Source organism: Pholcus phalangioides, unplaced genomic scaffold (genome assembly GCF_987345545.1).
Source record: "Pholcus phalangioides strain wild (caught in Gottingen) unplaced genomic scaffold, Ppha-v1.0 ptg000018l_1, whole genome shotgun sequence".
In the NCBI taxonomy this organism is placed as follows: Eukaryota; Metazoa; Arthropoda; class Arachnida; order Araneae; family Pholcidae; genus Pholcus; species Pholcus phalangioides.
The window spans coordinates 17,505,134-17,521,126 of NW_028301611.1; the positions used below are offsets into that span (position 1 = coordinate 17,505,134).

Sequence of the window (15,993 nt, forward strand, 5' to 3'; positions counted from 1 at the left end):
TATTTGGGAACCGCTGTGTTAATCGATAAAACATTGCGATATTCAAGAATTTTCTTTTTATTATCCAAGTGAGTGCGCGTGATATTGCGCGCACGTTGATCATGTACAATCCAACATAAAAATATCTTATTTTCTCTGCATGAAAATAGAATAAACACAGTCATCAGATGCATGATGATGACCCTTCATTCGTCTTTTGGTTCGAGATCTTTTTTGATGTCAGAGGCGACGGAAGAGACGATATCTTTGACTTCATCTGTGAAAGGAAACAGTTAAATTATGTGGTGTGAGAGGAATACGTAGTGGCGTGGTTCTTAAACTCGAATTATTGCGTACTTACCAGAAATGCAGGGTGGCACCGTTTCCGGGGTCCATCGACCTTCTATTGTACAATGATAACTTCTGACGTCTTTGGGCTCTTCCAAGAAATGTGCAAGGTCTTCACGGCACCTGATCTTGCACATGGTTTCGTTTTTCAAATGGCTGCAAGACCAACCGATACTATTGCTGTTTTCTCCAGCCAATTTACGGACGTCGCAGTTCAAGAAATCTGAATTTTCAAGAAGGAGAAAAAAAAGGACATTTCTATTCAAGATTTTAATGTAGTTCTGCATGAACATTTCTTTCCAAGGCAACCATCATTAATGCACATAAAATAAAAGATTTATTAATTTCCAAGTTTCGAAATAAATATATGCTTATTGCGAGGGTTGTTTTTGTTTTAATATCGGTGGCAATGTTGTTCTGTCATTGAATATAATGCCCCCTCCCCCCCCCAGGCAAGGGGATCCTCATGATAGTGAGATCAAGATCTCTGCTAGCCTTTGTAGATGACTCAGTGAGATCTAGTTACAATTTTCTAGAGACTACATAAATTAATAGTCATTTTCAAGGCCTATGATGCTGTTACGATGGCTCAGGGTAATTTCTTTGCTGTATATTCCCCTGCCATGCAACGGAGCCAAATGATGTTGTTAAATACCTATGCGTCTGAGTAAATGGATTATTTTAGGATATTTCGTACAGATGAGGGAAAAAATTCGAATGCCTTACGACAGCGGTTCTCAAACTTTTTGACTCGCGGAGCCCTTTTAAGCATATAATTACTATGGCGGAGCCCTATTTGACTCGAGGAGCTCTTTTATGTACATAATTTTTATGGCAGAATCTTGTAGGCCTCTCTTATTTACTTATCTATCAAATTTACTGATTCATTTTATTTTCCTCCAGTCACCGCGGAGCCCCTGAGGGTTGCACAAGGAGCCCTTACGGCTCCGCGGAGCACCGGTTGAGAACCGCTGTCTTAAGGACATTTCTGAAAAATTCGTCAGATTCTACGTTAGTGTTTAGCTCACCCCGGAGAAAGCTTAAAAATGTTAGACTACTTGCTTGGAACGCAATTTACCCGGTAATAAATTCTGAAGTTTGAGAGGCCTTTGAACGTGGGGAAGACGTCGACATAGCTCTGATCATCGGTGGTCAATTTCGATGGCGTGAGGAAGAAGAGATGATACGACAGAGTGAAAATTTACATTAAAAAATGACACTTGTCTTACCTTTCCTGACTTCCGTGATTGCAAAGTTCCATCCCTAGAGCCTGCAGGTTTGATTCTGGGTTAGAACACAAATAACAAGTTCTTTTCCCCAATGAGCCTGAGTCGACCACCGATAAACGGTGCCTTCAAGTCTAGTACACATCGTTCGGTAGAAAATAGTTGTATGGTGATATGACCGGAGTTGGTGTGTGGTAAAGTCGCAGCCACCGAGCCTTACCAAAACATCAACAGTGAAATTCGGGACGGAGTGATATATACAGGGCATCCAGGAACTCTTCTGTCAAAATAAGAGAGTGATAGTACACGCCAAAACAAAGTTTGCAGTATGAACCGAAGTCGCAAACAACTTTTTTGGTCAGCGCAGGTAAACACGCAAAAAAGAAGAGAAAGAGAAAAACAGACTGCGGGATTTAAGAGGGCAAAAATATCCCTCACACACAATCTGAAAGATTTGAAAGATGAAGCGACCATATTCTTCCCTAAGTGTTTGCCCTCACCCGTGATTAGAAACCCCCCCCCCCGTTGTTTCTCATGGTATGAGTAAGGTTGTCATATTTTGACGAATTCTGAAGTGGGGTAATGCAAGCATTATCCATATAAATTTTGCGATCATTGGTTCCATTGCAAAAAATTTGTCTTCACGGGCACTATCACCACTTTAATTTTGGCAGTAATTGTGGAATACTCCGTTTATAACTCAGTATAATTAATCCAATGAACATCGTGCACTTGAAATATTCCTTTCAGGGAACCAAGCCAGAAAGCTCTTCAGGAATTTGTTTAGTACATTAAAACCCGTCTTAACGGTCACCTCCCTCCCTGCTGTGGTCACCTTTATTTTACGGAAAAAGAATAATTTCCCATTTTATAAGCAAAGTATTCATTTCAAACCCTTGACAAACGGTCATCCCTCTTTTATGGACAGATTTTTTTGTCCCTTTGGTGTCCGTAAAAGAGTGGTTTTACTGTAGTAGAGAAAAATAATCTAGAATTGCTACAGGTGCGATAAATGTAGCAGGATACTGGAAAAATACTGCTCAAGTACCAATGTACAGAACAAGGGTAGGATTACGTAAACTACAAGATGTAGTGTGTGTGTGAAAACTGGCTTTTAGGACGATTTCATGTAGAGATGTTGTTGATTTTTGGAAAAATTTTTGTCTCTGCCGGGACTCGGGTCCCTCGTATGTCGAACGAGTGCTCTACCAACTACGCTATAGAAACCAAGTGGAGAGTACAAGTTTCTTTAGATATGCACGAACAGATTAATGCTGGACATTTCCCCCTGCCAAACAGAAACTAAAGACTGTCATATATTCTGCGACTGAAATGGCTAGAAGCTTCTCACGGAACATTTCCTCGCAGGAACTCTCTAGCTCTTTCAAACTGTCTGAAACAGAACCCAAAATGGGCTGAGAAGGAAATGGCAGTAGAGCATTGACTTACGCCAACGCCAGAAATACCTTGACATGGTGCGTTGCATTAGGAGAGAAATAAGAGACACTTATTCCAAAAGATTCAACTAGTAATTTGATTTCTGGGTTAGCGATGATACTCACGATGTTGGCATACATCGCCTCTATAGGACGGCGAACAGGAACAAACGTTAGCACCGACGCATTTCCCACCGTTTTGGCACGTGCTATTGCAAATGGCTGTAAAATTAAAAAAAGAAGTTTGAACATAGTACCCGAACACGCATGTCGATATTTGTTTTACCTCATGAGGATTTAATTGGAAAATTCCGATACTTACGTTCACAGACCGGGAAATTCCGTGTAGGCCGCCAAACTCCTCCAATGTGCCAACATTCGTTCTCTCTGAAAGTCGAGTTATCGACGAAATGATATCCTTCTTTACATGATGCTCTGCATTTGCTGTTGGCGAGGGAAAAAAATAAATAAAAGTTCAGTGTCGAAATATTCGTGATATTCGTACTCAAAATCATTTTTACGCCTTCCTGGTACATGTAAGTTTTTGCACATCACAGGCTATACGGACGGGAAAAACAACAAAAAGCTGAAGCCAAATGGGAGGAAATAATAGCTAAATTGGCATGTTACTTAGTGAGGTTGGCATATACCAGTGATTCCCAACGTGGGCGTTAACACCCCCTTGGGAGCGATGGAAAGTTCCGGGGGGGGGGGGTAGAAGCTATGGGTATAACATAGGATCCTATGGGTTAGAAGGCGTTGGGGAGCGATGGGAGAAAAAAATTTCTGAAGAAGAGGGTGATGGTACGAGAAAGGTTGGAAAACTATGGCATATACCGACTGTAGTCTTTCCTAGCGACATTGGAGCTAGGGCAGTCTAGGCTCCTTGACACCCAGGGTTGACTCATCTGCCATTTTGGAAATAAAAGTGACTTCAAAATTATCGCTATCGCCGATCGGTGTTCCCTATCCTGATTTTTTTTCAACGACTACAACTCACTTTGAACAAAAGACTGCTTTTGTGCCGCTATAAGATGGAGCACGATGAGGTTTCTCAATTTATAGGCACCTAGGGGGTAGTCTATATTCATGCGAAAAACATCTTTTATTAACTCGAAAAATAAAACATTTCATCACGATTTGGTACACTAGCTATCGGCAGCGGGAGTCCTGGTATCTATATACAGTGTGGTTATAAATAAACTGACGATACTGAGACGTATGTAGCACCCATTCTGATGGAGGTAGTTTGACGAAACATGGCAAATAGAATATATGAACCATGGGAGAAAAGAACCAGTCAATAAAAAATAGTTCAATTTTTGACAACCAGGTGAAAAAGCCGCGCTTTTTTTTTTTTTATCGCAGTTAACTTTTTCCCACTGTTCAAACAATGTGCATACCAAGTTTCAACTAAATACGTCAGTCACATGTGGTGCTGCGTATATATATAGGTCGGAGTAATGTCAGTTTATTTATAACCATCCTGTAAATAAAATTTATTTTCTGTCTCCGAATGTGTGTGTGTGTCTGTGTGTGTCTATGTTCTCTCTACAAACCTACAATTTTAAGCGGATAGTCGCAAAATTCTGCATGTATACATACTAAACAGCAACCGACTTGAACGATAGGCTACTGTTAAAGTTCATCGTAGCAGGGAAATGTGCGAAATGGGAAAAAAAAACTGTCGAGCAACAATGATTCCTGAGCCACAACAATGGCTTTTGGAATGTTTGCTTTGGTTAACGTGGTTCCCTAGCAATGCGTTTCAGGCATGTACAGGGTGGACAAAAAGTCCGTAAGAAATTTAAAAAGTCATAAAAACCGGAAAAATAACCGAAATAAAAAACGGTTTGCGGGTTTATAGCATCACTAGGTCACGAGAATTTTTTTAAGACGAGGAAAAATAACTAAAAAAAATAGCCGATTGGTGGCACTAACGTACACAAGTCGAAGAAAAGATACGCAAATAACGAACAGAATGCCCCCAAATCGTTTATTACAGCAGTATGTGTACACTGGACCTGCTGCACTCTGCCGTTGCTGGATTTGTGACTCGCCTGCAATATGTTACCCCTGTGGTGGTGGTCATGGGGAACACATGCTACTGTAATAAACGATTTGTAGGCGTTCTGTTCGTAATTTGAGTATCTTTTCTTTGATTTGTGTACGTCCTATCGGCTGTTTCTTGCGTTATTTTTTCCCATGTTAGAAACATTCCCGTGACCTAGCGATGCTAACCCTGCAAACCGTTTTTTATTTCGGTTATTTTTCCGGTTTTTATGAATTTTTAAAATTTCTACGGACGTTTTTCCCACCCTGTATATGTCTTTGTAATGATTTACCACTTCCTCAATGCTCTCAGTACGTGGGGAAAACCGGTGCAGTGCCGAGTATTAGAGCTAGTCTCTAATATTATTGAAGTCTCGGGCGATATTCTTCGCTACCGATGACGGCGGATTCTATCCTCATCTTGGTGCAATTTCGCCATTGTTTATGTCCAATGAATCGGATCTTGTCATCAAGGGCGCCTTGAGCCAGCGGTTCCTTAACATTTTCAGTTCACGGCAGCTGAAGTGAAACAATATTTTTTCCACGGTGCCTCAAGTCAGGCTTACCTAAGAGTCGCAGTACGGTAAACACGAATGCGAGCCGATCTCCCAGTTATAAAGCCTCGCCTCAGAAAGCACTGGACCTATAACGTACAAATATTCAAACATTTCACTTAACTCAGAATTTGTAATATAGATGGCTTCACTGAGAAATCAGACACAACACTAGATAAGCCCTCAGACCTACGCGTACGCACACTCACACTTCCGACGACACAACTCAATCACTAGCAAATTGCCCATGGCGATAAACCGGACTTGTGATTGGTTTAAAAGACAGAAAGTCGTAGTACGGTTAGATTGGAGGAGTAAATTTTCAAACAATATACGTATAGTGTTGAAAATAAGTACATGTTTTAAGGCCCTGTCATACCATTGGATTAGTAATTCAACTTTGTGGGACCTGTGAGTGACGTCGCGGCGCACCTAGCACCCCAGGACGCCGCGGCACTCAGCTAGGGGGTACCATTGCCTTAAGTGATGAATACTCACGCTCCTCGTTGTGTACTATTGCACTCGATCAGCCCATTTGTTGGCGTCAAGGGTTTGGCACATCTTCCGCCTGAGAAAAAAAAAAGTAAATATTATATAGTCTCACGATAACAATGAATAAATTTTATTTATTTATATTATTAAATCACGAAAAGCAACTCATGATTTTGCACTTACATCGTGATATCGTGATACAGATAAGCATCCATTCAGGCTGTATTTTGCACACCCCCCCCCCACTACCACCACCAAAAAATAGGCAGGAACATTATACCCATTCATTTTGGGCGATATGCAGTGAAATCACGTTTATATGAATTTCACATTATCATGACGTTTAGCTTCGGCCGCAATTGGTTAATATATATTTTAATACAGTGTGGGCAAGAATTATAAACTTTAAAAAGTCATAAAAACCGGAAAAATAACCGAAATAAAAAACGGTTTGCAGGGTTAGCATAGCTAGGTCACGGGAATGTTTTTTTTTAAGACAGGAGAAAAAAAACCTAAAAAAACAGCCGATAGTTGGCGCTGACGTACACAAATCAAAGAAAAAATATGCAAATAACGAACAGAATGCCTCCAAATCGTTTATTGCAGCAGCATGTGTTCCACGTGACCACCAGCACAGGGGATAAGACATAATGTGTTGTACAATGTGTGATAGTGTTTAGTAGTGGTCATGTGAAACATATACTGCTGTAATAAAATTTAATTTCCCAAATAAAGTTGAAAGTCTGACAAACGTGGAAAAGTTTATAGCCTTTCTTCTTTTCATTAAACCAATTCATTATTTTTACCTGTACATGATATGTGAACTAATTATACACCCAGTGGCTAAAAAATTACGAACACCCTGCTACTTAAGACTAATACCGTGTGAAACCTCCTCTGGCTTTCGTGACACCAGATATTCTTCTAGGCATGGACTCTGCAAGTTGCTGAAACCGTTGAGGGGGAATATTAACCCGTGATAACGAAATGGCAGTACTCAATTCTCGCCGATTAGAAGATGGTGTTTCGAAGCTTTTAACAGACGTTTCAAAAATGCTCAATTGGGTTGAGATCGGTTGACTGAGAGGGTGGGGAGGGGGGGGGTTACATTGAAGCAGTTGAAACTATTGCTTCAATGAATCATGTTCCTCAAACCAATCTGAGATAATTCCTGCACCGTGGGAGGATGCATTGTCCTGCTGGAAAAATATTCATCATCATCAGGAAACATTATGGCCATAAACGGGTGCATGTAAGTAGGTGCAACCGGGTGTAATAATGTGGAGGTAGGCGCTGGCGTTGACGGATTCGTGTTTCCAATGGAAAAAAAAGGACCAAGAATACACCAGGAAAATGCGCCCCAGACCGTGATTCCGCCGCTTGAATAGTTGTCATAAGGCATGCTGGATTCATGGCTTCGTGCTGGCTTCTCCACGGATAAGTAATTGATAACACTGATCTTGCCATCAACGTCAAATCTCTTAACTCAAATCTCTTGTTTTTCCCCCATGAACAGACAAAGTGCAATGCTAACTAGTGCTTTTGACCAGGAGAAAGCTTTTTATAGGCAAATTCGGTTTATAGCTTCAGCTCACGTGCAACACGGAAGAGTCAAAGTTTGTGTGAGGGGTGTTCCTAATTTTTCGGCCACTGAGTGTATTTTGCAGTAAAAATTAAATTAAAATATGCATGAAAAAACATTTATAACAACATTATCAGTCTTTAATCTTGGGGGGGGGGGTGGCAGTGTCCCCGTAAAGTCGAGCAAAACAAGCGCGGCCGTAACATCATTTTCTGAAAGCAACTCAGATACTTTTTAGACCCTCATATCTTTGTACTGAAGTTGATCAGAAACTTGAAACTTGGTATATTCAGAGTATTTTACAATTTCAATTTCATCTCTGAATTTAATTTTTTTATCATTAGTAGTTTTTGGAAAATTCGAATTCCAAGTTCCGTTATTTGACACTGACTGACCATCATCAAAAGTCCTAGGCAGTTCTAGTGGCCCTTAAAAACATGTAATTTCGTATAAAGGTAGTGTTTAGGATACAAATCAAGAAAAAATTTAAAAAAATAGTTGCGAGAAACAGCAAATTTGAGGGATGAGTGTCCAAGAAAATTAGTATAGTTGGAGAAGGGTGGCAAAAAAACTTGTATAATCCTCAATAAATCCGCATCTGCCCACAAAGCTAGGGATTAGATCAGTGAGGGATAAAAAAAAAGTGACCTAGAGGGTTTGCAAACACGTGAGTGTGTAAATCAGTGACTCAGGCATATGAATGACCAAAAAATCACCTATAGAGCGAAAGACCAAGTCAGTGAGTGACCTAGAGTGTGGGCAAGCACGTGATTGCCAAATGAACGACCTACAGAGTGAAGTAACAGGTCAGGGCAGGCCCGTCATTTAGGGGGATGGCAGGGGGGACCGTTGCCCCACTCCTGGCTTTTGAAAATACACTAAAAATGGTATATATATACACAAATGTATATATACATACATTGAGTACATGTGCTTCACCCCCCCCCCCCGGAAAAAGTTGAAATGACGGCCCTGGGTCAGGGAATGACCTACAGCGTGTGTAGGCATGTGAATGACCAAAAAATGATACAAAGAATGCGTAAAAGTGTAAATGATCGAAAGAGTGGCCCATAATGCAAGGAACCATGTCATTGAGCAACATAAAGATTGACCTAGAGTGTGTGTAAGTATGTGAGTGACCGAAAGATTGACCCATAATGCAAGGAACAATGTCAGTCAGCAACCAAAGCTTGGTGTTCTATAGTCCAGGGCGGAACATTCAGAGAGGCAGAAAATTCGAGGAATGAATGTCCAAGAAAAAATTAGCAGAATAACTTCTAAAAAATAATTTGGAACGTTTTATTTTCGGTGAAAAAGCAATCATTCCCATCCTTTTGATTTCAGAAAGTGATGGGAATTTTATCAAATCATAAAATTTCACAATTTTCTGATGACTGGTTTCGACTATAGGCAGCTTTGAAATAGGGTTTTTTAATTATTGATACGCGCCCTGTAATTTTCGGTCTGCTGCTACTGCGTCCCTCGCACCCGCCCAAGTCCAATTCTAGAGCGTATCCCGAATGGCATAGCGGTAAGGTGCTCGTGTACCATCATGAATGTAGTCGTCCCAGGTTCGAACCCGGAGGAAGCATCTTATAGATAAGATGTTTTCCCTACGTAACTTGATGCGGCCACCTATAGATGGCACCTTTATTTCCAACCCAACTCGTTAGTAGTGATAAGGCAGATTCTATCATGATTTATTCATTATGATAATTTTTTGTGTGAAGGGAGTTGTGTGACTAGCTATTACACGAAGCTATTTTGTTCGTTCTTTTGAACAATGAGTAAAGTTTTTACAATGAAAAGCTAGTAATGATATTTAGTGATATTTTCCGGCATGTAAAATAATTCATTGCGGGCATGTATTGTTTCTAGTCACACGCCCGACTGGACATTTAAATTTTTTTAAAAGATTTGTCAAACCCTGATGCCGAGATATGTATATAATTAGGGACAATATATAACACTGAATTTCACATAACTTACGATAGCTCTCGTGCTCGATGCCATAGTAAGGTCCATAATTAGAACCCCAGTAGCCGTGGCGATGATGGTGGAAATACATCATCGGGAACAATAACAAAGATGCTCCAGCGACCGCTGGCAACAAGCTTGGCCTCTTTCTCTTGTGTGCCATCGTCATCGGTAGTATCGGGTACATCGCTGGGGACATGCCCGATCTACCACCGCCGTATCCTCCCATTCCACCTCCATATTTCGGAGCTTTGTAACTTCCATAGCCACCACCGCCAGAGGACATGATCTGTCCCAGAAAGCCTTTCTTCTTGTAAGGTTTTGCATAGACATTACCGCCTATCGGCATACTGCTGTACTGAGTGTAAGCCGGAGGTGGTGCGTAATTCATCCCCGGCTGTTGAGGGTACGGTGCACTTCCTGGTTGACGAGGATACGGAGCATTCACTGAACCAGGCTGCCTCGGGTACGGAGCGTTGACGGAACCAGGTTGCTGGGGGTACGGTGCACTTCCAGGTTGTCTCGGATACGGAGCGTTGACGGAACCAGGTTGTTGCGGGTATGGTGCACTTCCAGGTTGCCTTGGGTATGGAGCATTGACTGAGCCAGGTTGCTGAGGATACGGGGCCCCACCTGCTGGTCTGGCTTGATTGAAATCATACGGTGGTGGTCTTTGATTCACTCCTCCCGGATACGCCGGAGGGCTGTTGGGACCCGGATAGGCTGGTGGCTGTCCCAAGTTAGTTGCCGATCCTGGGTACGGCGGAGGATTCTGGGATTTGAAATTTGGATTGTAAGCAGGCTGTTGGTTCGGGGCGTTTATCGGTGGTAGTCTCGGGGCCGAGGGCTGCACCGGAAGTTCAGGAGCCGAAGGTTTCGGTTTGGCGATAGGAGGGAGTTTCGGTAGGTCAATTGGTTTTGCCTGAGCGGGTTGGGAATTGCCACTGTTGCCGGATCGACTTCGATCGTATTGCGTTCCTCTGTTTGCCGTTGAGGACGAAGAAGAGCCCCGGCTGCTGGAGCCACGGCTACTGGAACCGCGGCCGCGGCCCCCACCACCGCGGCCCCCTCCACCGCGGCCACCTCTAGCATAACTGAAATAGACAAAAAAAAGATGCGTGGTGTTTTCAATATTTCACCATATTCCAAATGAACTTAACGATTAAATTTCGTGAGATGGAATAAAAATTAAAAAAATTCAATTTGAAAAGAATAAAAACACAGAGAAAATAAACATAATATTACTTTTATTTATTTCGTAAAATTTCGAAGCGATATTTTCTTCCCCATCGATTGAAATTCTGTGAAATTTCTGAATTTTTGTTTTTTAGCATATCTATATTCTTTTCTAATTTCTTAATTTTCCCATAAATATTTATTAACTTTTCATTTTTTTATGGTTTTTAGTTTTTTTAATTATTTTTCGGGGAGGGGGGGGGGTTTCATTTAATGTTTCATTTGTTGCTTTCATAAAAAAATTCTACTTTTTACTGCTTCAATTTAATTTGTTTTGAATTAGGTTTTGGTTTCAAATTTTTCAACACAGATTTATTATTTTCAGTTTTCTCAAATTCTTCACTTATTATTGCGTGATTTTATTTATTTATCTTTTTAATCAGAAAATATTTCTTCTTCATGAATATACAGTATAGTGTAACCTCCCATAACGGACACCCCTCGTTAACGGGCACCTGCTGTTTACGGACACTTTTCCGAACCCCGGTGCTGCGGAATAGGGCTTTCAGGTATTTAACCTCCCGTTAGGGACAGTAAAATCAGGCAAACTCAATTTTTTTACCTAACACTGATTTATGAACTTTTGGTCGTAAATCGAGAATCAATCATATTCAAAAAAGATTATGTTTAATCCCATTATCGTGTTGATAAATATGATAAATCGTCAATTAATCACTTAATTAACTGAACTTAATTACCATGGTCCAATATGGTGAATTCGAATGGTAATGTGTGAAGAAAGCCAACATTACAAGACTGATAATGTCGTTATGTGAAAGTTCACTTTATTTTAATTTTATTCCGAAATATGTGTGAAGTGCACGTGCCCTGTATACTTAAAAATAAGTAATTGGTTTAATGAAGAGAAGAAAGATTATAATTTTTTTTTTCATATTTATCAGACTTTCCAACTTTATTTGGGAATTATACATAATCACCGGTAAAAAATGATAAATGCTGTAAATTCAAGCAAACTTTCTGTATCGAGACGATTGGTATAACCACCGGTGCATCATTTGTAAACACAGTAGCATATACGTACATTTTAACATTAGAACATATGGGAACCCCGATTGCGATCGAAGACAAACGTTGTATAAATGTGAAAGTCAAATAAACGAGGCTTCACTGTATATCGTATCTCCTGATTAGCGGACACTCCCCGTTAAGGGGTCATTACGTCAGCATCGATGGTGGGGGGGGGGGTTCCGATTTGCTGACTTTTGGTGACAGGGGGGGGAGGGGGAGGGTTTGGATGATGCTTACGTCATCGACCACCCCCTTCACGGAAACATGAAATATTCTTAATGGCATCTTATTCGGTGCGCCAAAATCGAAAAAAAAAAAAACCTTTCGATAGTTATTGGGCACCTGAACTAACAATCTTCCTATTGATACGTCCCATATAGAGCCACTTCAGTGATCTATAAATGTGCCACGGATCCTTCAGGTGCTCTGGAAATGCGTCCCAGCCGCTTAAGTGCTCTGGAAATGTATTTGGGCCGCTTAAGTTCTCTGGAACTGTGCCAAGCATCACTCGAGTGATCCGTAATTATGCCACAAATCAATTGAGTGATCTGGGAATGTTCCGCGGGTAACTTGAGTGATGTAGAACCGCACTGTGGGGGCCGCTTAAGTGCTCTAAAACTGTGCCGCATGTCACTCAAGGGATCTCTAAATGTGCCACGGATCGTTTAAGTGTTCTGGAACTGTGTCGCGGGTTACTTAAGTGATCTTTGAATGTGAAAGTGACCTTCGAGGCCTACTTCAGTGATCTTTGAATGTGAAAGTGACATTCGAGGCCTACTTTAGTGATCTGAAAATGTGCCCCGGGCCACTTAAATGCTCTGAAAATGTGCCCCGGGCCACTTAGATGCTCTGGAATTATGCCACTTGTCATTGAAGCGATTTGTAAATGTGCCGCTCAGTTCATTTTTACAAAATTAGGTTTGGGCGGGTCAAGCCACATCAGATAACCTTCAGGGCCACATTTGGTCTGCGGGCCAAGGGTTTACTATATATGGCTTAAAGGGTGGGTCGCAATAAATTTCTTAAAGAGAAATTTTGAGCTCTTACCTTTCAAATAGCATTGAAATTAACAGAAATCGATTATAATAACATATAAAGGTATTTTCTTTCGAAATTTTAATTTTTAAAAAAATATTTTTTTTTCGTCTGGGGGAGGGGAGGAGCCTATGCCCCTCCCCTTCCCGCGTACGTTTCTGACCCCACCAATATGCGTTAGGAGGTAGGGGGCAGTGCTGACGAAATTTTGCTGACAAGGGGGAGGGGGTCAGAGTTTTGTTGACTTTTGCTGACAGATAGGGGGTCAAAAATGGCTAAAAATTTGCTCACGTAACACTTGAACGGCCCCTAACAGACAAAATTTTTTCGCCCCATGGGTGTCCGTTATCGAGAGGTTCTGCTGTAACAGAAAATTCAAAATTTTTAAAAAGAATTTGCGTTCTGCATCCTCTAATTACGTAATATATGAAGGACACGTATATGAAGGTTACGTAATATAGGAAATCTCAAACATTAAAAAATATTAAAATTCTACTAGACTATTCCATTTCCAAAATACACTTAATTACACATTTTATTCATTGTTTGCTGTTTTTAAAATTTTATTTTATTCATAAAAATAACTAAAATTTGTACCAATAGAGAAATAAAGTCGACGCTCGATATAACGACCCCCTTCGTCCCGTCAAAAACGGACGTTATATTGGGGGCGACGTATATCGAAAGTAAAACATACATGATTGTCGTTCTAAGAAAACATTTGCGACTTATCCTACCGGTCGTTGTAATGGGATGGTCGCTATAACGGGGGGGCAGTCTCCATAACGAGCGTCGAGTCGACTGTATGTCGTGTTGTTTTGAGGCGAGTGAAATGATTAGCGAAATAAATAAAATAATTACATAATATATGTATATTCCAAATTGAATTTATGAAAATCGATTTCAATAAACACTAATATTTCCAAATTCATGAACAATAGTTTAAAAATTAATTTCAATATATATATTATTTTTAATAAATTGTATTTACTGGAATTTTAACATACTGTATAAAAACAGAATATTAAAATTACTGATAACATATATATAGTCGTTTTTAAATCAAAAACCGTTTCACTTTCTAGAAATTACATAAAAATTAGTTAAGTATGATTAACAAAATATTTGTGTCATGATACCTCTCATTACCAGACCCTCACTAATGATTTTGTGATACTTGTTATTAAACAGGTACTTGGTAATGATTTCGTGAAATTTCTCATTAAATGAACACTTGCTAATGATCTGGTGATACTTTTCTCATTAAACGGACACTTGATAACAATTTCATGCTGAAAGATTACACGAACTTTCACTAATTATTTCATGATATCTCTCATTGAACGGAAACTCGTGAATCATTTCGTGACATCTTTCACTAAACGGACACTCTCTAATGACTTCGTGATACCTGTCATTAAACGTACACTCGCTAATGATTTTGTGATGACTCTCATTAATGGTATCATGAATTAAACACGTTAATGTTTCACGACACCACCTTCCGTTAAAAATCATAGTTTCCCTAAATTTTTATTACATCACCCCCTCCTTCAGAATTTTTTTTCTCTCATGTTTGTCTTATCATTTCATGACACCTGTGACATCGGACACTCTCTAATGATTCCTCGACACCTCTGATTGAACGGACACTCAGTAAGAAATTCATGATGCCACTAATTATAACGGCATTTCCGTGATGCTCGCAATTAAACAGACACTCTCTACTGATTCCGTGATACATCTGATTAAACGGACCCTCACTAACTATTTCATTGCACATATAAATAAAAGGATACTCACTAATAATTTTATGATACCTGCAATTAAATAGACCATCACACCAATGCCGTGATACCTCTCATTAAATGAACACTCTGTAACGATCTCATGAAATGATATCATGTTTACATGCTATTATCCTTAACCATATCTGAATGTTAGCTCGGGTACCCCTCACGGATTGGTACTCTGCCCATTATTGTTGTTAATTTATATTCATGCTATTATATGCGTATGTTTTTCATTTTTGTGCATATTTTTCATTTTTGTGCATATTTTTCGTTTATAATTCAACTTTTCAAAAATTTTCGTCTTTTTTTTTAATATTTATCCTATTTACGGAAGCTTCAGCATTTCCAAATGCATCTTTTTTTCACTTAACGTGTACTTTTCAATATAGCCATGGGAAATATTGAAGAATTTTTAAAGCAAATTTTACATTTAATGCCTATTTCGGAATTTTTAAAGGCATATTTCAGCATTTTTAATGCATATTTCAACAATTTTCATTTTTCACACTTTTAAATACATATTTTTCATACTTTTCGCGTATATTTTTTCATACTTAATCGCATACTTTAGCATTACTACGTGGATTTGTTTCCATTTTCAGCACATATTTTGGATTTCATATATTTCGGCATTTTTAAATGGAGATTTATCTTAATTTTTTGTGCGCATATTTCAGCTTTTCTTAATGCATATTTTACCACTTTTTTTCTTTTAGCTCGTATAATCCGGGCTCTAATAATTACTTATTAAAAAAGCACCAAAAATTTTAGTTTTAATACTCACGTAGTCGGACATGCTATCAACGTCAGAACGACGGCGAATATTATAATCCATTTCATGACATTTGTTTTTCTATTTTTTGCACTTTTTTCTGAGGTAGATACGCAGTGAAAAATGAGTGTATAATGAGCTTGTTACACTTGTGGATACGCGTTAAGTAGAAAATAAAGCTATGAAATCGCTCTTCGCAGGCACAATCTGCAGGAAGTTGTTTGCTTAGGACGTGCGTCATGGTGTCCTTGAACCGACACGAGAAACTAAATAATGAGAATAAAAAAGAATGAGCACACACATAGAGGGATTGTGATACTGTGGACGGTGAAAAGAGAGAATGGACTTGCAACACGACAATGAAATTTCGCGAACGGACGGGAAAACTGACCGAGTTTGGCATGGTAGTTGTTCTCCCATTCAAGATTTTATACGACATCGGGCTTTCGAACAGTAGGAAAATTGTCCAATGGTTCCAGAAG

At 39.7% G+C, this 15,993-nt stretch overlaps 1 protein-coding gene across 2 annotated transcripts; it reads right to left on the minus strand.

Moving 5' to 3' along the window:
• Nucleotides 1-41: 41 nt before the first annotated feature.
• On the minus strand, nt 42-15,701 carry LOC149071780 (uncharacterized). 2 transcript variants are annotated; one of them, XM_089247620.1, is made up of 8 exons: nt 15,524-15,701; nt 10,196-10,740; nt 9,659-10,162; nt 6,094-6,163; nt 3,312-3,433; nt 3,116-3,211; nt 341-550; nt 42-256 (listed from the first exon to the last, which is right to left on the minus strand). In XM_089247620.1, exons 1-8 carry the CDS (start codon nt 15,577-15,579, stop codon nt 186-188), a joined length of 1,674 nt encoding a protein of 557 aa, XP_089103746.1. In that variant the 5' UTR covers nt 15,580-15,701; the 3' UTR covers nt 42-185. The 2 variants fall into 2 exon arrangements, with proteins under 2 accessions (XP_089103746.1, XP_089103745.1); XM_089247619.1 differs by having other exon boundaries at nt 9,659-10,740; nt 15,524-15,700.
• Between the last annotated feature and the right edge of the window lie 292 nt (nt 15,702-15,993).

Coding starts and splice junctions, on each gene's coding strand:
- LOC149071780 (XM_089247619.1), bottom strand. CDS start 15,579: ATGAAATGGATTATAATATTCGCCGTCGTTCTGACGTTGATAGCATGT. Junction 551..3,115: donor AGGCGATGTATGCCAACATC/GTGAGTATCATC, acceptor TTGAAAATTCAG/ATTTCTTGAACTGCGACGTC. Junction 257..340: donor GGTGCCACCCTGCATTTCTG/GTAAGTACGCAA, acceptor TTCCTTTCACAG/ATGAAGTCAAAGATATCGTC.